General features: G+C 39.0%; 1 protein-coding gene, 1 long non-coding RNA gene and 1 pseudogene across 11 annotated transcripts in view; 1 reads left to right on the forward strand and 2 right to left on the reverse strand.

Moving 5' to 3' along the window:
- Positions 1-15,349, forward strand: part of KIF23 (kinesin family member 23) — a 32,156-nt gene extending 16,807 nt beyond the window's left edge. For 4 of the 10 annotated variants that reach the window (XM_035259041.3, XM_009005138.5, XM_035259045.3 and 1 more), the window contains 13 exons: positions 2,963-3,042; positions 3,126-3,245; positions 3,608-3,731; positions 4,022-4,180; positions 5,376-5,533; positions 7,027-7,200; positions 7,431-7,610; positions 7,891-8,202; positions 11,830-12,060; positions 13,015-13,097; positions 13,287-13,368; positions 13,868-13,938; positions 14,724-15,349. In XM_035259041.3, coding sequence (XP_035114932.2) covers positions 2,963-3,042; positions 3,126-3,245; positions 3,608-3,731; positions 4,022-4,180; positions 5,376-5,533; positions 7,027-7,200; positions 7,431-7,610; positions 7,891-8,202; positions 11,830-12,060; positions 13,015-13,097; positions 13,287-13,368; positions 13,868-13,938; positions 14,724-14,739 — 1,790 coding nt within the window. In that variant the 3' untranslated portion in view covers positions 14,740-15,349. The remainder of the gene's footprint in view (positions 1-2,962; positions 3,043-3,125; positions 3,246-3,607; positions 3,732-4,021; positions 4,181-5,375; positions 5,534-7,026; positions 7,201-7,430; positions 7,611-7,890; positions 8,203-11,829; positions 12,061-13,014; positions 13,098-13,286; positions 13,369-13,867; positions 13,939-14,723) is intronic. The other 6 variants (XM_035259043.3, XM_078333504.1, XM_054239408.2 and 3 more) reach the window with 5 other exon arrangements.
- Positions 1,831-2,857, reverse strand: LOC103795559 (oxaloacetate tautomerase FAHD1, mitochondrial-like; annotated as a pseudogene).
- On the reverse strand, positions 14,433-20,928 carry LOC128928744 (uncharacterized). The gene is made up of 2 exons (XR_008474197.2): positions 20,689-20,928; positions 14,433-19,569 (listed from the first exon to the last, which is right to left on the reverse strand). It is a non-coding gene; the product is annotated as an uncharacterized LOC128928744 (long non-coding RNA).
- Positions 20,929-20,961: the final 33 nt, after the last annotated feature.

Raw genomic sequence — 20,961 nt, forward strand, 5'->3', positions numbered from 1 at the left:
CCAATCTTGTAGAATGTCAGGCTTTAGAAAACAAGTAGCTTTTTTTTTTTTTTTTCAATTCCAAAAGGCTACAGGGCTGCAGGGAGGAGATAAATGGTTAGGTTGCAGGGTGTGTGCCATGGATGTAGGGTGGAGCCTATGGACCCTTCCTGGTATAGTATTTCTAAAGGTGTAACAGAGAGGATCACAGAGGGAACCAATTACATTGAAATGTGTTTTAAAAGTATTCCTCAGTTTGTCATACAGTAATTTAGGTGCTGCTTTATTAACACCTTAAAGACACAGCAGTAGGCCTAATTAAGTAATTGCAGTGTAATGATGAACATAAATATCTTGATGAACAACAAACTAGTGTGCTATAAAAATAACTGTGTTTCGTATTGATAACAGTTATAGGTACTACTAATGCTGTGGTTTTTGGCCTGCATTCACAGCTGAAGGAACTAGTGAATTCCAGTTCGAGTTTGGTAAAAATAAACATGTAATTTATTTTCTATCTAAAAGTACGCAGACTCCCCATAATGTTCCCCTGGACAACAGAGATCTCAGTTTAAGAACCCCTGACCACTAGTGAAAGCTATCAGTGGATTATTTTGTGAGAGATTCGAAGATGCAGGGAAATCTGTTAATAAGTACATAAGTTCCTGAGAGCACAGTGGAAGAAGAAAGAACATTTGGAGTTTGGGTCAAGGAACATAAATCATGAAGCATGGAATATTACAGAGGTACAGATGAGTGCTGTATTTTGGGAGGTGTATCCAAGATGCTCTCTACCCTTGGGAGGCCAAGGATGAAAGCATAATCAAGTTAGCTGGCCTCAATCACGGTTCCAAAATGAACTCATTCTTATGGGGTCTAATCAGATGAGAGTTGCATTCTTGGAAGCTTGTAGACTATTAGGCTTGCCTTGGCTCAGAAATCCAAATAAGAGTGGTCAGAAGTAACAAGTATGCCACCTAAGAAATCCTTGCCGAGATGTTGAGGGGACAGAGTTAGCTGACTCCTAAGACATTTGACTGTTAGAAACTGCGGGAGAACCCCCCAGATGTAGGGAAAGTTCAGACTCTTGCACGCTTCTTATGAGAATCTAATACCTGATTATCTGAGCAGGAACAATTTTATCCCCAAACCACACCCCTCAATCCCCAGCCCATCTCTGTAAAACTTGTCTTCCATCACACTGGTCCCTGGTGCCAAAAAGGTTGGGAAACTGCTGCCTCAGAGAATATGTTTTATTTATGTATTTTTATTTTATTTTTTAGCCACATAAAAGGCAGCATATTTATTTGGAAAAAATAATTTCAGAATGATCTCCTGAACTCAAAATCGCTGGGTCAGGATAGACACTCTAAACAGGTGAAATCCTCATTAACTGTTCACTTATTCAGTAAAATTTTAAATTAACTGATTATGTGTAGCAGTGTTTTTCCCCATTTCCTTGATAAAGAATCATTTGGAGTGCTCTGTAAACACAGCTTCACTGGAGATTAATCCCATCAAATTGAGTGGCTCTGGGTTGGGCCAGTAATTTGGAAATTTTTATTTTGACAAATGCTTCCTGATGATGACCAAGTCCAAGGAAATTGGGGAAACACTGATCTGGAACATAACTTTCAGGTTTCTCTACAGGTTTTAAGTCTTGAACTGCTGATCATCTTAGAGATAACCCACTGAAAAGCCTTCTCCAATCCAGTTTTACGAAAGGAAACTCTTTTGAACATTTGGTTTGATAAAATCGTTTCCAAAGCACCAGAAATACTTTACCTTGGCTTTTTACATTTCCGGCCCGTCCATTCTAGTTCATGTTTTTTTTAAAGAATCCATCTTCTATGAGTTGAGCCATATCAGTCTAATCGTTTTTGAATCATTGGTTTCTTATTAAAGGATTGTGACATTTAATAGCCATTATTTGCTTTTGTCTTGCTCCCTTCTCCCTGAAATTTGTTAAGAAATTACTCAATATTCTGGCCTTTTCATCTTAAATCTCATACTGACCACGCCAGGTATGCCAGCCTGGATCTCATCGTTTTCTTTAACCAATCCAACTCCCTTTGGTGTCCCGGTCAAAATAATATCTCCTTCTTCCAACGTCGTGATCTTAGAAACAGCTGATGATGTAGAGGATGGGAAAAATCATGGAGGATATCTCACCCTCCTGTCTTGAGTTCGCCATTGACCTTGAGCCAGAGCCTCAGGTTGTGAGGGTCAGAGATCTTCTCCTTGGGCACAAATCTGCTGACTGGCCCAGAGGCCATAAAGCTCTTGGCCAGAGTCCAGGGCAGACCCTTCTTCCTGCCCTCATCCTGCACGTCCCAGGCAGTCATGTCCTGGCACAGGGCATATCCATCCACGTAGTCCATGGCTGCAGCCTTGGGGACTGTGTGGCCATGCTTGCCCATCACCACGCCCAGCTCTAGCTCACGGTGAGCCTTGTGGCTGTATACAGGCATGAGGATGTGTGAGTTCTCGGGTAGGTAGGCCGTGGACAGCTTCAGAAACAGCATAGGCTCGCTCAACACCGTGCTGGTATCTCCCTGGCATGGTCTTCACAGTTACTCCCCAGGCAGACAATGTTCTTCCCCCACTCCCAGAAGCAGGACAGTGGTCTGGGGTTGCCATGATTCCCACCAATTGCCTAGAGAATAATGTTTTTTAATATTAGGTAAGATATTCCTTCACAGAATTTAGGATTTGGAAGAAAACTTATGGTCATTAATTGTAACATTGCATTTTGTGGAAAATCCTGTTGATCGAATGCCGGAAGGATGGCTGTTTAGCCTTCCCAGAAATATTGCTATTGAAAGAGAGTATGGACCATAGACAGCTCTTTGTGTTAAGCCACAAAAACGGATGTCATTTCTATCTAATGTTTGTATGAAGTTGAGATTTTATAGGCAAACAGAACACAATTTAGCTACTATATTGTTGTTCTCAAATAGCTTCTATGTATATTTTTCTCTAGGTAATATTAATCAGTCACTAATGACGCTAAGAACATGTATGGATGTCCTGAGAGAGAACCAAATGTATGGGACTAACAAGGTAAGCAACAGCCTCTGATCTTTTGTATCGTTTCATTTGTGTGCGTTTTTGTGTAATACATTTGGATTTGAATGTCTTTGTAGATGGTTCCATATCGAGACTCAAAGTTAACCCATCTGTTCAAGAACTACTTTGATGGGGAAGGAAAAGTGCGTATGATTGTGTGTGTGAATCCAAAGGCTGAAGATTATGAAGAAAGCTTGGTAATTTTATTTGTCCTATGACGTCTTGAGTTTATGTAGGGAAAACGGTTATTTGGATGAGAAGAATGACATTTGGAATATTTTATAAATTGATAGAGAACCCTTGACTGTAGAAGGAAACTAGGCTTGGTGTGGTGGCTCATGCTTGTAAACCCAACACATTGGGAGGCTGAGGTGGGACGATCAATTGAGGCTGCCTGGGAGGTCGAAGTTGCAGTGAGTCATGTTCATGCCACTGCACTCCAGCCTGGTGACCGTGAGACTCTGTCTCAAATAAATAAAAATAAGCAGTCTTTGCTTCATGTAGTAATTTCTGGGACTTGCATATCTTGTTTTTAAACTCCATTTGTTTTGTGTTTTAGCAAGTCATGAGATTTGCGGAAGTGACTCAGGAAGTTGAAGTAGCAAGACCTATAGACAAGGTCATATGTGGTTTAACGCCTGGGAGGCGATATAGGAACCAGCCTCGAGGTCCAGTTGGAGATGGTATGATTTGGTGTTGTATCATTTGTCCACTATTGGTCTGTCTCTTTTTTTTTTTTTAAATTATTTCATACAAGAAATGTTTACATACCTTCTCAAGAACCAAGTGCATAATAACAAAATTTAAATGAGCTTATTTTGCATACTATGATTCTCTCATTTTTAGGGAAGTAAACTTATGTCAACTCAAGAAATTGCATGGTTAGTTGGACTGGGGCTGTATTGAGTGTTAAACTTGTTTAAGTTCTTTCTCTCCTTTGTAACTCTCTATAATTCTCTGTAACTCAATACAGAACCATTGGTTACCGACGTGGTTTTGCAGAGTTTTCCGCCTTTGCCATCATGCGAAATTTTGGATATCAACGATGAGCAGACACTTCCAAGGCTGATTGAAGCCTTAGAGAAACGACATCTCCTACGACAAATAATGATTGATGAGTTTAACAAACAATGTAAGGGCAAAACTATTTGCAATAATTTTGAGACAGTTTCACTCTGTCCTCCAAGCTGGAGTGAAGTGGCGCGATCTTGGTCCCCTGCAACCTCTGCCTCTGGGTTCAAGCAATTCTCCTGTCCCATGCTCCTGAGTAGCTGGGACTACAAGCACACACCACCACGCCCAGCTTATTTTTGTACTGTTAGTGGAGACGGGGTTTCGCCATGTTGGCCAGACTGGTCTCAAACTCCTGACCTCAAGTGATCCGCCTGCCTCAGCCTCCCAAAGTGCTCGAGATTACAGCCATGAGCCACCATGCCCGGCCAGTTTGCAATAATTTCAACTTCTAACATTGAAAGTATTTTCAATGAATCTGAGTTTTATGGTAGATTGCATCTTTAAGGAAGTTAAAGAAGATCGTGTCTTTGTAACTTTTACGCACTCAAGGCATTCATTAGAATGACAAGGAGTTTTTCCACAGCTTTTTTCTGTATTCTAAGAAAGTCAAAGAGAAAAAAGTGAGTGTGTGTGTTTTTGCTGTTGTTTTTTTACCAAGTGATGGAAACATAAAAAAATATTTTTTAGTTTCCCCTGTCTACATAATGGGGATTGTAATTGTTTCTACCTCAGGATATGTTGTGAAGATAAATGAGATAATGTGTGAAAATCCTGTAGAACAATATCTGGTACGTGATGAATGTATCTCAGTGAATGATTGCATCTACTATTTTTATTATCATTATTCATTTTAATCTACCAAAAAGTTGTGAGATAAAATGGTATTTAAATTTCCATACTAAAATGAAATTTGCTCAAGAATACTAATTAACTTGCCTAAGTCATAACTGGTATGTGATGTACAAGGGATTTCAACTCAGGTTTAACTAACCCCAAATGTAGTGTTATTTCTATTTGTGCATTTGTTATTGTGAAGCAGAGTAACTGTAAGGATTGGGAAGAGAATGCTATAGTGCACAGTGAAAGACTTGAGTATTTTTTCAGCATTTAACAGAAAGCTTCTGTGAATATCTATCTTGTCAATTTGAGAATTAAGTTCCTGATTTCCCTCTAAACTTGTTTTCTTATGATAGACTGATTTTCACAGAGATTTGCTGAATAACTACATTTTATTTAGTGTCTGCTAATAAAAGTTGACTTCATTGTATGTTTTAGAACCAGAGTAAAACTTGGCTTGTATGTTTTTGTTTCAGCTAATACTTTTAAAGCTTTGTTACAAGAATTTGACAATGCCGTCTTAAGTAAAGAAAACTACATGCAGGGGAAACTAAATGAAAAGGAAAAGATGATCTCAGGACAGAAATTGGAAATAGAACGACTGGAAAAGAAAAACAAAACTTTAGAATATAAGGTTTGTTTTGACATTATGATAGATGTATGTGCTGGTGTTTTAACACTGGTCTCTGAGGGATCTGTTGTGCTCCAACAGCCTGTAAATGCTGCTTATTAGGAGTTCTGGGCCAGGCTCGGTGGCTCACGGTGGTAATCCCAGCACTTTGGGAGGCTGAGGCCGGCTGATCACCTTAGGTCAGGAGTTTGAGACCAGCCTGGCCAACATGGCGAAACCTCTCTACTAAAATACAAAAATCAGTGCGGGTGGTGGAGGGTACCTGTAATCCCAGCTACTTGCGAGGCTGAGGGAGGAGAATCGCTTGAACCCGAGAGGCAGAGTTTGCAGTGAGCCAAGATTGCACCACTGCACTCCATCCTGGGTGACAAGAGCGAGACTCCATCTCAAAAAAAAAAAAAAAGAGAGTTCTCAGGCTGAGTGAGGTAGTCCATGCCTATAGTTTCAGCACATTGGGAGGCCAAGGCAGGCAGATCACTTGATCCCAGGCGTTCCAGACCAGACTGGGCAACATTGTGAAACCCCATATCTACAAAAAAAATTAGCCAGGCACTGTGGTGCATGCCTGTAGTCCCAGCTTCTTGGAAGGCTGAGATGGGAGAATAGCTTGAGCCTGGGAGGTTGAGGCTGCAGTGAGCTGAGATTACACGACTGCACTCCAGCCTAGGTGACAGAGCAAGAGCCTGTCTCCAAAAATAAAAATACAAAAACTTCTCACTTGGTTATTTACTAATCCTCATCCCGTGCTAAACAGGAAATGGGAGTGAAATGAAGAAAAGCATCATGTTAATTTTATGAGAGTTTTAACAGTTGAAAAAGATGTTCTCTGACCTAAACAAGGGAGCTTTCTAGAGCTTAGCTCTGGTTATAGCTTGCTTTTCAATTTATTAGAAATATTTCCTTAGTATGCTTTTTTTTCTTATGAGATAATTAAATGAAATGGTATGAAAGTGCCAGCATAATACCTTGGACATAACAGTTACTCAGTAAAGCTTAATTGGGTCTGTATTTGATTTACAAATCAGATTGTAAAAGTATAAACTCAAGATCAATCTCTTGCTATGGGGTAGGAGGAAATACTGTTTTGTTGGGAAGCATTGCAGCACTGTGTAATATATGTTTGCTCTCTCATTTACAGAGGATCATTTAGTGGTTCGGTAGGGTACCCATGCATTCTAAAGAGAAGTTAGTCTTAACGAATATAGGTTTTTTAAATTCTGAAAATAGTGTAAAAAAATTTTAGGCCTTAATTTCAGGAGAAAGTAATTTTCACATAAGGTTAGTTATAACTGTCTTTGGGTGAGGAGTTTGTTTAATGTGTTCTCATTTCTGAGAATAGGGGTGGGAATTCAGATGAAATGTTAGAGAAAAAAGTGCTTTCTCCATGGTTTTTCTTTCCACAAATATGCTTGCATAAGCAAATTAAGAAAGACTATTTTATAGCGACATGAAATGTTTACATATCCAATATTGAACATAACGATCTACCTTCCTAGATTGAGATTTTAGAGAAAACAACTACTATCTATGAAGAAGATAAACGCAATTTGCAACAGGAACTTGAAACTCAGAACCAGAAACTTCAGCGACAGTTTTCTGACAAACGCAGATTAGAGGCCAGGTTGCAAGGCATGGTGACAGAAACGACAATGAAGTGGGAGAAAGAATGTGTGAGTGTCATTCGTGTAGTGGTTGTCTCAGAGTTGGATGATTTATTGTACATTGTAGTTAGGTTCAATATTTTGAATTACTGTATTTGTGGTAGGGTTTTGGTGGTGGTCGTTAACTTTTAGGAAGAATTAGAGAACTGTCATTTTTAGGAAATAAAGTGATTGGGTAATCTGATGTACGCGTTTGCTGTGATTGAATTATAATATATATTGCCATTGATGATCTGTAGGAGCGTAGAGTGGCAGCCAAACAGCTTGAGATGCAGAATAAACTCTGGGTCAAAGATGAAAAGCTGAAACAACTGAAGGCTATTGTTACTGAACCTAAAATTGAGAAGCCAGAGAGACCCTCTCGGGAGCGAGATCGAGAAAAAGTTACTCTAAGATCTGTTTCTCCATCACCTGTCCCTGTAAGTTATTTGTAGTTGTGTAATAACTTTGTACTAGAGAAATTTTATTCTCTAAAGATTAGATGACTTTCTATGAGAATTTTTATATTTTATAGTTGTGTTTCTGAAATTTCTCTTTAAGACTATTTAAAAATTTAGAATAAACACTAGTTTAGCACAAAAAACTAGTACAAATAATGATCTGTAATATTGTCTTTATGTGCTAAAATTATAGAAAAGTAATGAAATGTTTCTCTCAGTTTTTCAGTCTTGCTTATTAATTTCTCTCCAATTTTTCTAGCTTTCTAGTAACTATATTGCTCAGATTTCCAACGGCCAGCAACTCATGAGCCAGCCACAGCTACATAGGCGCTCTAACTCTTGCAGCAGCATTTCTGTAGCTTCCTGTATCTCGGAATGGGAGCAGAAAATTCCTACGTGCAACACACCTCTCAGAGACACATCTATTGCAAGGCGTAGGCAGCAGGAGCCAGGACAAAGCAAAGCTTGTATCGTGTCAGACAGAAGGCGAGGGATGTACTGGACTGAAGGCAGGGAGGTGGTTCCTACATTCAGAAATGAGCTAGAAATAGAAGAGGATCATTGCTGCAGGGTTAGTGCCAGTATTTTAACGCATTGTAGCAATAGATTTTATCTTGTTTTTTGTAACTTGGTTCTGAAAGTTCACTGGAAAAATGGTTGGGCTATAGTATAAAGAAGGTCTAATTTCTCAGTTAATTTGAAACATTGACTCACTGAAATTGAGGCCTGGCTCCTCATCTGAAAAAGCCTAAACACATCTGCCAACAGAAGTGTGTTCAGTGAATACAAGTCAATTTGGTGCCTCCCAGCGTAGTCTGCACTTTTCAGCTGCATAAGCTAATAAGCTTTGCACAAAATTGGTGAATGTGTTTTAGAGCATACTTTCCATATTTTTCTTTTGGTTTCCCTTCCTCAAATTAGATTTTTTGTACCTCCTTTTGAGACCTCGTTTTAAAAATTGTTTTCCCAAATTTTTGTTTTGAAAAATTTCAGACCCAAAGCTAAGTTGAAAGAATAATATGGTAATGTCTTTTCCTCCCTGCCTAAGTTTACCAATTGTTACTTAGATAAATAAGCTTTGTAAAAGTAAATCATAGACTTAGAGACACTTAATCTCTAAGAATAAGGACATTGTGCTACCTAGCCACAATCTTCATTACATACAAGAAAATAAACATTAATTAAATAAATATCCTCTATTGGGACATTATGCAGTTGTGCCAAAATTGGCTTTTTTTTTTTTTTTTTTTGAGACAGGGTCTTACTCTGTCATCCAGGATGGAGTACAGTGGCATGATTGTGGTTCACTGCAGCCTCAGTCTTCCTGAGCTGAAGTGATCCTCTCACCTCAGCTTCTTGAGTAGCTGAGACTACAGACATGCCACCAGCTTAATTTTTTATTTTTACTAGAGACAAGGTCTCATCATGTTGCCCAGGCTGGTATTGAACTCTTGAGTTCCAGCAATTCTCCTGTCTTGGCCTCCCAAGGTGCTGAGATTACAAGCAAGCCACTGTGCCCAGGCAGCTTTTCTTTTTTCAATCCATGATTCTATGAAGTGTATGCATTGCATATCATGATTATTTCTTTTATCTCTTTTAATATAAAATAGTCCCCCCTACTTTTTTGATTTTTATGACATTGACTATTTTCCTTGAAGAGTCCAAGTCAGTTATTTGAAAACTACTGATTTCCGTGCCCAATAAATTGCTTTTAATCTTGAGGTATTTATCTCAGTTTATAAGTGGTTTGCCTCATTCAAGGGTATTTAAATTAAATTCACTTTCACATTTTTCTTCTTAAAGATTAAGGTAAAGTTTCATTTGAGTCTGAATAATGGACCAAGTTAGTGTTTGTGAATTTTATATTTAGTAAAATCTTAACAAAGCTCTTTTAGAATTTTTCTTTTAAATAAATCTTACAGGAAACTTTTACTTTAGATTTTCATGTATAAGTCAGGGTATAGATAAATGTTCATTTAGGTGGCCTGAGTTCCTGATTATTAAGTAATGGTGATGAATCCCAAGTTATTTACCGAGGAAACAGATGATTCTAAAGTCTCTTAAGTTCTTTACTTTGCAGACTTTTTCTTAAACATTTTTATAAAAGACAGCAAATTATGGTAAATGGTCATTCTGATCAACTTTAGTCAGCCATTTTATGAAAGTTTATAGGCTGGAAACTATTCAAGGCCTGCTTATGCCTTGCCAACAGTAATGTGGTATCTAATTTGGCTATGAGATATTTAAGGGGATTTACTAGAGATTCTTCTTACATGAAATCAAAATCTCTTTAGAAGTGCAGCAGAAAAGTTACTATAAGGTTAGTATCTGTGTGTCTAAGTTTGTTGGTCAAAAATTATGTCAGGTGGACTGAATTTATACTTCAATGAGGAAAAAAATGTATTTCATAAATGCTGGTAGATTGTATGGATTATCATCTTTCTGAAGCTTGTTTCATTGTATGTTTATTGTGAAATGTTTGAAGAAAACCCTTGCTTTTGATGATAATGAGCAGACTTACTTTTGTGTTCAACATTAAATAAATTAGGAATGGAATGTTTTGTGTTTGTCTTGAGGCTCAGCATCTTTAGTGGTAAACTGTATGGCCCATGTCTTAGAGCTGTCACCAGTGCTGAATTTGTTTCTTGTAACTATATAGGTAAAATGATTCAGTTACTCAGATGGGCATTTTGAAATTGAAGTCTTCACGCTTGACCAGTGTTGAATTTTCCATTTGCTTTCAGTTTTGTTTTTTGGATTTTTTTTTTTTGAGGTGGGGTCTTGATCTGTTGCCCAGGCTGGAGTGCAGTGGCATCATCTAGGCTCAATGCAGCCTTAACCTTACAGGCTCAAGAGATCCTTCTACCTCAGCCTCCTGAGTAGCTGGACCACAGGTGTGTGCTATCACACCTGGCTAATTTTCAAATTTTTTGTAGAGATAGAGCCTTGCTGCGTTGCCTAAGCTGGTCTTGAACTCTTGGCATCAAGTGATCCTCCTTCCACCTCAGCCTCACAAATGTTGGAATTATAGGGGTGAGCCACTGCAACCAGCCCAGCTATTAGTTTTACAAACTGGAGATGTTCATAAAATACCAAAGATAATTCATTTGCTTTAAACTGTAACTATGGCATATATATGAAATATTATTTTCTTAGGCTGAACGTGCTTAATTTAACTTTCCCAGATTTACATGAGATTTGACTAGAAGCAACTTGTTTGTTTTTGAGGCAGGGTCTGTTGTCCAGGCTGGAGTGCAGTGGTGTGATCTTGGCTCACCGCAATCTCCACCTCACGGGCTCAAGAGATCCTCTCACCTCAGCCTCCTGAGTAGATAGGACTATAGACACGTGTTACCAAGCCCAGCTAATAATTTTTTTTTATAGAGACTGGGTTTCACCATGTTTTCTAGGCTGGCCTTGAACTTCTGAGTTCAGGGGATCCCTCTACCTCAGCCTTCCAAAGTGCTGAGATTACAGACATGTGCCACCATGCTTGGCCTAGCAACTAGTTTTTTATTGTTTGATAGAGACTGATTTGAACACTGTATTTGTTTGTTTCTTGAACCTGTATGAAATGTTTGGGGGGAAAATTTGTTGGTATATTATAGCCATTATTGTATTTGAACTTTTCATGAAGTTCTATTATGAGATTTTAAGATCTTAACTGAAAACACTCAGAAGTATTTTACATTTCTTTTAATCATTTTATTCATACAGTTCGTACTATAACTTAGGTTCTTTGGATTGTTTTGTGTTTTGTTTAGAAGCCTAGAAAAGGTGTAGGGCTTTCACTGATCTTATTGAAGATTTTAACAGAGTTGTGGACATAATAGCTTATCTCTCAGTAGCAGGGATAAATATTGGTTCTTGATCAGGAATATGAAATGAATTATTTGTCCTGAACCACCCCAAGCAGGAAAAGACTTGCAGCATTACTAGAATTTTTTCTTTTATCCTTTGATGAAAGGTAAACTCCCAGGTAGAATATATAACATACAAGTTCGTGTTAAAGACATTTGTTAGTTTTGTGTTTAAATGCAAAGATGTTTAAATTACCTGAATAACATATTTAGCTTTTGAAAGGTTTGTTTTGATACTGTCATCAATGAATGTAGCCAAACCTGCTGCACTTCTAATAATACCCTTAAATTAATTCTGAGTTATGCTTGTTTCTCAATTCCTCTTTCAACCTGATCAGAATGCACCACCAATTCGTCTCCGACACAGACGATCACGCTCTGCAGGAGACAGATGGGTAGATCATAAGCCTGCCTCTAACGTGCAAACTGAAACAGTCATGCAGCCACATGTCCCTCATGCCATCACAGTATCTGTTGCAAATGAAAAAGCACTAGCTAAGTGTGAGAAGTACATGCTGACCCACCAGGAACTAGCCTCCGATGGGGAGATTGAAACTAAACTAATTAAGGTAAAAAAACGAATTTACACAGAAAAAACATATTAAAAAACTCAACAGAAGTCCATTAGTCCTCCTACTCCTCTGGTGACACACAGGCAGGGTCAACTGGAACATCAGTGGGTATTTGATAGAACCTTTTTGTTAGCAGAAAGTTAGTCACTGCTTAGGTTGTAAGTCCATCAAACCTGGGATTAAGTATGCTTTCAATAGGGGTGGATTCTTCAGGTTCTTAGAATTCTAGATCCATGATGTACTTCAATTTTTTAATGACAGTGTATTTAGTTTTAACCACTACTTTAAAAGTAAAGCTAAGCAAAGAACTCCCATTGCTCTCTGTCAGTTCAAGATTTAAAAAAAGAAAAAAAACTATGTTAAAATTTGACCTATCAAAATTATTCAGTATTGATCTACCTAAAGCCATTTCCCAAAAAGAAGCTACTTTCCTGCCTATAGAAGAATTCTCCTTGATCATAAAGTCAGTGAATAATCAGGGAAGTAAAAGATAAGACCCCCCCAAAAAAGCTTTTAATTTCAAGTTTAATTTAGAGTTTTTGTTCTTATTATAACTAGCTACAAATAAGACTGTACTGTCATTTGAATATGGGCAGCAGGGGGCACTCGGAGAAGAAAATACAATGCCTTAGAGCATGTAGAAATTTCCAGCAAACTTCTTGTTCCTTAGTGCAAGTTTAGTTTTTAAATTGCAGGTAGAGCAAAAGGAATATTTTTTTCTGCAATTACAAATGTTACTGATTACATTGTGTTGGACTTCTTTTGTTTGTGAGATATGTGTCCTCAAATTTCTAAACTGTTCTCGTAGAACAGACTCAGCAAGTACCAAGTACCATCTGATTTTGTGGATGGGAATTCTAGAAAACAGAATCGTGAGAACATTTGAAATATGTATGTGTTTTTCATTTGGATGTATCAATGTGTAACAGTGACCTTTTCTTTTGGCTTTAGGGTGATGTTTATAAAACAAGGGGTGGTGGCCAATCTGTTCAATTTACTGATATTGAGACTTTAAAGCAAGAATCACCAAATGGGTAAGTAACCATGAAAAATCTCTATAAAAGTTGGTCATTTTCTTAGCTGCTCATTTTTGAGGAACAGAATCGCCTGTGAAATTTATCATTAATTCTCCAAAGGGATGTAGATAGTATTTCCCTACTTCTAATATTTTCCCTCTTCTTAGATGCAAAAATAATTGTTGCATCATGTTTCCCCTTTTTCAGTAGTCGGAAACGAAGATCTTCCACAGTAGCACCTGCCCAACCAGATGGTGCAGAGTCTGAATGGACCGATGTAGAAACAAGGGTAGGGGAAAAATTAAATATTTGTCTGCTTAACAAAATTAGGCTTGTCATGTTTGAAACCTCACAGCTCTAGATTTTTACACTCTTTGAAAATGCTGAGGTATAATCTCACATTGCCAGTCTACCATGTGGGCCTATTTTAGAATAACAAGAATCCACTTCACCAGGAATCCCCTTGCAACTGTTATTCCTGTGAAGCTCTTGGAAAGAACATGGAAAGGTTAGGGGTCAGAAGGCCTAAGGTATGGCCTTAGCCACCAACTCTGTTCACGAACTTATCTAAAATGAGGTAAGTTTAGATGACCTCTAAAGACCCTTCTGGCTCATCACATTTGTGGTATGTGCCAGAAAGAAACTATGAGTGACTGGTGTTTTAATATAAGTGTCTGCTGAACTAGAATACAATATTGCATTTCCCCTCGGTAGAGCCTGCTAAACAACTGTATTTTATAGACTATTGAGAGGAGCTGATCTTTTTTGTCTTGTCATTTTCCTCTCAGTGTTCCGTGGCTGTGGAGATGAGAGCAGGATCCCAGCTGGGACCTGGATATCAGCATCATGCACAACCCAAGTGAGCACTGACTGTAACTGGGGTCTTGCTGTGTGCTTTTTTCCTTCTCCAGTCTTTATCTCTTTTTCTACCAATTATCCACTTGTTCTTCAGAAAAAACACATGGTTCTTGTTTTCCCCTTGGACTATCTGGACCCCTGTGGACAGACTGCCATAGGCAGCTGCAATGCTGAGAGCCTCAGAAGGCTGGATGAGAGCAATCAGAGCCACAAGGCAGACAGTGGGGGCAAATTGATGGCTTTTGTTAATATTCTGCTAATGCTCATAAAGCTTTCTGAGGCTGAACTGCGAGCACCTCTGAGGAGGGAAGGCTAAAGGCTTTAGTTGCGGACTAGACAGCTTTGTGTAAATCATTCTTTATTGACTTGCTTCTTTGTCTTGGTATAGCAGTAGGTGTTCACTAAAATAAATAACCCTGAATAGAAGAATCTATGGTAGGGAAGGAATCGAACCTTTTCCTCTTCTATTGAACTCATACTCAGGAGTCTGACCCAGTCTTTTTCCATAGTTTAATAAAGCCCCTTCTTTATACACACACACACACCATTTTAAACATTTACATTCCTTAGTGAGCAATTTGGAAAATTACTGCAACAGGATAATGATGGGAAATCCTGTTTCCTAAATTTAATACTAAGACAAGCATATTTTATAAAAGTTGTTTGCCTTCTCAGAGGGACTTGAATTTTCTCATGATAAAACAGCAGTTCTCAAAGCCCTCCTAAAGACTGATTTGCTATGAATGTGTTAACAAATTGCAAAAAGTGCTGGTTGTTATGTTTTAGGCGCAAGAAGCCATGAACTGACAGTCCCAGTAGTGAAAGAACATTTTCATTTGTGTGGATGATTTCTTCAAAGCCTCGTCAGAAGCAGTCTTCCAAGTCATCTTGTAGAACTTCAGCTTTGTTGAACATCACAGACCTCCGCTGTATCATACACTGACCTAGATCAAAGCTTTTCCCGTGGTTCCAAAGACAACTAGTATTCAATAAACCTTGTATAGTATATTTTTTGCCATATTTAATATTAATAGCAGAGGAAGACTCCTTTTCTCATTGCTGTATGAATTTTTTTATAATGCTTTTTATATTTCATGTATACTTATAAACTAATTCACACAAGCGTTTGTCTTAGATGATTAAGGAAGAATATATCTAGATCACGCCTTATTTTTTATTGTGACTTTTCCAGTCCTGGTCTGAATTTCTTAAGGTTTTATAAACAAATGCTGCTATTTATTAGTTGCAGGAATGCACTTTAGAACTATTTGACAATTCAGACTTTCAAAAAAAGATGTCTATGACTGGCCAATAACCATTTAGGAAGTTGTTTTGAATTCTGTATGTATATATTCACTTTTTGACATCTAGATATTCCAAAAGAATTAAAATTAAAAGCACTAAGAAATACATAGGTGTGTGATGGCCATTCATTCAACACATCTTCCCAGCACCTGGCACAGTGCCCTGCATTTACCTAGCACTCATTGTTTGTGGGATTAATTAAAAGAAATCTCTAGAAAATACAAAATATGATGTTAAATGGACAATGCCTTTTTGTGTGTGACAGCCATAATTATCTACATATTAAGTATGATTTCTAGACATTTAAACAAAAAACATGTTTTGGGGACAACATAAATTAGAAAAAATACTGTTGCAATCATGGTGAAATATCCCATTACATGGGTGAACACACATTTTACTCGGATTTAATTTGGATTTCTTTAGAGGCTGAGCTTTTTTTTTTTTTTTAAACTACAATGATAGTTTAATCTTTTTTATTAGTAATAAAAGTGTGGTATCAGTCCTTGCCAAAAGCCGATTCCAAAGTTAAGGGAAAAGACAAAATGCACTGGTCACTCACAGTATAGTAGTAAACAATGTCAATAAGTGTCTTTTTGTTTTGTTTCTCGTTTTTTTGAGATGGAGTGCAATGGCGCAATCTCTGCGCATGGCAACCACTGCCTTTCTGGTTCAAGTGATTCTCCTGCTTCAGCCTCCAAAGTAGCTGGGATTATAGGCATGTGCCACCATGCCTGGCTAATTACATATTTTTAGTAGAGGTTTCTCCATGTTGGTCAGGCTGGTCTCAAACTCATGACCTCAGGTGATCCTCTCGCCTCAGCCTCCCAAAGTGCTGGGATTATAGGCATGAGCCACCATGCCCAGGCTATATGTGTGCTTTTAGAATGCTTTAGCACACTCTAAAGGTTAAATTCCTACTGCAGAAGATACAGAATTCATTCTTTCCATTTCTTGATTTCCTTTTTTAAACTTTTTTTTAGAAACAGGGTCTTGCTCTGTTGCCCAGGCTGGAATGCAGTGGTGTGGGCATGGCTCACTGTGACCCTAAACTCCTGGACTCAAGTGATCCTCCTGCCTCAGCCTCCAAGTAGTCGGGACTACAGGTGTTTACCACCATGCCCAGCTAATTTAAAAAAAACATTTTTTTTTTTGGTAGAGACAGTCTTGCTATGTTGCCCAGACTAGCTTTTTTTTTTTCTTTGAGATGGGGTCTCATTCTGTCACCCCAACTGGAATGCAATGGTATGATCACAGTTCACTCTCAGGCTCAAGCAATCCTGTCACCTCAGCCTCATGAGTAGCTGCAACTACAGACAAATGCCTGCATATCTGGCCAATTTTATTTTTTGTAGAGATGGGGCCTTGCTCTGTGGCCTTGTCTGGTCTCAAACTTTTGGGCTCAAGCAATCCTCCTGACTTGGCTTCAGAGTGCTAGGATTACACGCATGGGCCGCTGAACCCAGCCTGCTTTTTAAGTGATTATTTAAAATAATAGCCTGGGCACAGTGGCTAATACCTGTAATTCCAGCATTTTCAGAGGCTGAAACAGGATGGCTTGAGCTCAGGAGTTTGAGACCAGCCTGGGTAACATGGCAAAATGCCATCCCTACAAAATATTTAAAAACTAGCCAGGTGTGATGGCGTGCACCTACAGTCCCACCTACTGGGGAGGCTGAGGTGGGAGGATTGCCTGAGCCTGGGAGACAGGTTGCAGTGAGCTGTGATGGTGCCACTGTGCTCCAGCCCAGGCAACCGAGTGAGACTATCTCAAAAAAACAAAACAAGATAATCGAGACTGGATCTCACTGTGCTGCCCAGACTGGTCTTGAACTCCCAGGCTCAAGCGATCCTCTTGCCTTAGCCTCCCAAAAGTGCTTGGATTACAGGCATGAACCATCATGCCCTGCCCCAGCCCACTTTAAAAAAATTTAAATGGCTTATTGCAGTCTTTTCAAAATATTAATAGGAAATTTTTACTATGATAGAATATGGGGCAGTGGAACTTGTCGGAAGTAATGAATCCACTAAATCCTTTGACAACACCAAAAGAAATGCGTATTGATATTTTGCTTAACTAGTTCTCTTGAATAGCTGTGGTTAGTGCTTACTGTAAAAGTATTATCTATAATGTATAAGCAAAGAAAAAGATTATTTCCTCAATGACCACAACGTGACAACTGCCAATCAGATTAGGTTTTTAGAGGCCAAGATGGCTGATCGCTAACATCTCGGGATAGCAGCTCCCAGTGAAAGCACAGAGAGTGAGAGGACGCCACACTCTGACAAATTTTTGTCGCTCACGGGCCAGAAGATTCCCAGTGGAGGAGCCCCCAGGGGTCGCCAGAACGACTTTTGTGGCCAGCGCAGTGGTTTTGCTGGCACCTCGGCGCAGCAGCTCTTGGTGCAGAGTAAACGGGACTGGTTCCCCTTTTGACCGACGTTTGGAGCTCCGGGAAGGCAGAGTCGCCTATTACGGACTCAAGAAGGAGCCAGACTGGAGATTCCCAGGCAGAAAAGCACCATCAGTCTTAATGCCACTGTTTTGGCCGCAGTGGGTTGCTCAAATTTCCGCCCTGGGAATTAACAACTTGGACGCCCATGCAGAGACCTAATTTGAAAGTTGGTAATTACAAAGACGACAGGTGGATACATTTACAACGATGGGAAGAAACCAGCTTAAAAAGGCTGAGAATACTCAAAATCAGAATGCCTCTCCCTCTAAAGAGGATCACAGTTCCTCATCAACAAGGGAACAAGGCTTGATGGAGAACGAGTGCATTCCATTAATAGAATCAGGCTTCAGAAGGTGGATAATAAGAAACTTCTGTGAGTTAAAAGAACATGTTGTAGCCCAATGTAAAGAAACTAAGAACTTTGAAAAAAGGTTTGATGAAAGCCTAATGAGAATAGACAATTTAGAGAGGAATATAAATGAATTAATGGAACTGAAGAATACAATATGAGAACTCCGAGAAGTATGCACAGGTTTAAACACTCAAATTGATCAAGCAGAAGAAAGGATATCAGAGGTCGAAGACCAACTTAATGAAATAAAACGAGAAGACAAGAATAGAGAAAAAAGGATAAAAAGGAATGAGCAAATTCTCCAAGAAATGTGGGACTATGTGAAAAGACCTAATTTACGTTTGATAGGTGTACCTGAATGCGACGGAGAGAATGAATCCAAGCTGGAAAATACTCTTCAGGATATTATTCAGGAAAACTTTCCCAACCTAGCAAAGCAGGACAATATTCAACCCCAGGTAATACAGAGAACACCACAAAGATATTCCTCAAGAGTAACCCCACGGCACATAATCGCTAGATTCTCCAGGGTTGAAACGAAGGAGAAAATACTAAGGGCAGCCAGAGAGAAAGATCAGGTTACCCACAAAGGGAAGCCTAGCAAACTTACAGCAGATCTCTCAGCAGAAACACTACAAGCCAGAAGAGAGTGGGGGCCAATATTCAACATCCTTAAAGAACAGAACTTTCAGCCCAGAATTTCATATCCAGCCAAACTAAGCTTCACAACTGAAGGAAAAATAAAATCTTTTATGAACAAGCAAGTACTCAGAGATTTTATTACCACCAGGCCTGCTTTACAGGAGCTTCTGAAAGAAGCATTACACATAGAAAGAAACAACCAGTATTAGCCTTTCTAAAAATATACCAAAAAGTGAAGAGCATCAACATAAAGAATTTATATCAACGAATGGATAAAATAGCCAGTTAACATCAAATGGCAGTAATCCTAAATTTAAATAGACTAAATCCCCCAATCAAAAGATACAGCCAAAACCCAATGGTATGCTACATCCAGACCCATTTCACATGCAAGGATACACAAAGACTCAAAACAAAGGGATGGAGAAAGACTTACCAACCAAATGGAGAGCAAAAATAAATAAACAAATAAAAAAGCAGGAGTTGCAATTCTCGCATCTGATAAAATAGATTTTAAAGCAACAAAGATATAGTGATAAAAGGATCAATGCAACAATAAGAGCTAACGATCCAAACACCCAGATACATAAGACCTATAAAGAGATTTAGACTCAATGAGACAGAAAATTAATAAGAATATCCAGGACTTGAACTCAGATCCGGAACAAGTAAACTTAATAAATATTTATAGAGCTCTCCACTTTAAATATACAAAATATACATTCTTGTCAATACCGCATCACACCTACTCATAGGTTTAGATGAAATATTGATCGGCCATTATTAATAACCATTTTTAGAATAAAGCAACATTTCCGTTCTCTCTCCCTCTTTTTCTTCCTTTCTTCCTCTCCTTCACTCCTTTTTCTTTCCTCCCCTAAAAAAAAAAAAAGATTAGGTTTTTAGCACATTTGCTGGAGGAACAGTATTTTGGACTGATTCATTGTAGCTTTGGAAATGTTTGGATTTTTAATAGCTTTTAACTTTTGTTGACCAAAATTCCACTATAATGGCTTCCTTTTTCTTTGCTGCTGTTGTTTTTGAAACGGAGTTTTGCTCTTGTTACCCAGGCTGGAGTGCAGTGGCACAATCTCACCTCACTGCAACCTCCGCCTCCTAGGTTCAAGCGACTCTCCTGCCTCAGCCTCCTGAATAGCTGGGATTATAGGCATGCGCTACCATGCCTGGCTAATTTTGTATTTTTAGTAGAGACAGGGTTTCTCCATGTTGGTCAGGCTGGTCTAGAACTCTTGACCTTAGATGATCCGCCCGCCTCGGCCTCCCAAAGTGCTGGGATTAGAGGCGTAAGCCACCGTGCCCGACTACTATAATGGCTTCTTAGATTTGGATGAAAACGGAATAGTTTTATTTTTTAAAAGTTTGATAGCTTTATAAAAGCTTTTTTTTTTAAAAAATAGGGATATTAAAATATTTATGTTTGTAGTTAAGATAGACCCAAGTGGGATTCCAGATTGGTGGATTCCAATTGAAAAGTTTCTTCGGAGATGATTATGAAATAATGGCATGGGCTAAAGAAGGTTCCCGAAAACAAAATACATTGAACTAACTTTTCAGTAAAGTAAGCAAATTCCACGAGGAATGCAAAGATGACCAGTTTTGAAGGTACGAATTTAAACTAGGTTCAGATAACAGGTCGTAGACAATTTATTCATATATCAATTCCCACTCCGCAAGCAGGAGGCAGTGAAGTTAGGCTTCCGGATTCCAACTCCACGCTCCACCGCGCGGTAAGTACACAATCTTGGGCTAGTTACCAGCTCTAAGACTTAGTTTTGCCGTTTGCAAGATGGAGATGACATCCAACCCCAGCTGTGTGAGGATTACGTGAATCCTTGCAGAATGCGGCTCAGTGCCTGGGACATAGTAAGCGCTCCACGTCTACTGATCTCATAACGCTGTTAGTTCCTCCCTTCCTCCTATCTTACCCGAGACCCTGCACTAAGCAGGGGCCTCCAAGATGTGACGCAGCCCTTACCTTCAGGGTTAGCGCCGGCTGGGAAGGCCGCGACCTAACTAGGAGATTAGGAACAATGTCATCAGGGCCACACTGGAGCTCCTGCCAAGTTCAGCAGCCCATGGAGCCAATGGGGACGAAGTCCGAATGCTAGGCAACTCTATCCTAAAAGTGTTTTCAACGTTCTCAAGTCCTATAATTTATTCTAATCAAAATAGAACGTACTCGCAGAAGCTGAGAAACTTCCTCAACAGGAAGAACGAATTCGGCGCGGCGCGCAGGCGCTTTCAGTCT

The sequence above is a fragment of the Callithrix jacchus genome, chromosome 8 (genome assembly GCF_049354715.1).
Source record: "Callithrix jacchus isolate 240 chromosome 8, calJac240_pri, whole genome shotgun sequence".
Classification (NCBI taxonomy): domain Eukaryota; kingdom Metazoa; phylum Chordata; class Mammalia; order Primates; family Cebidae; genus Callithrix; species Callithrix jacchus.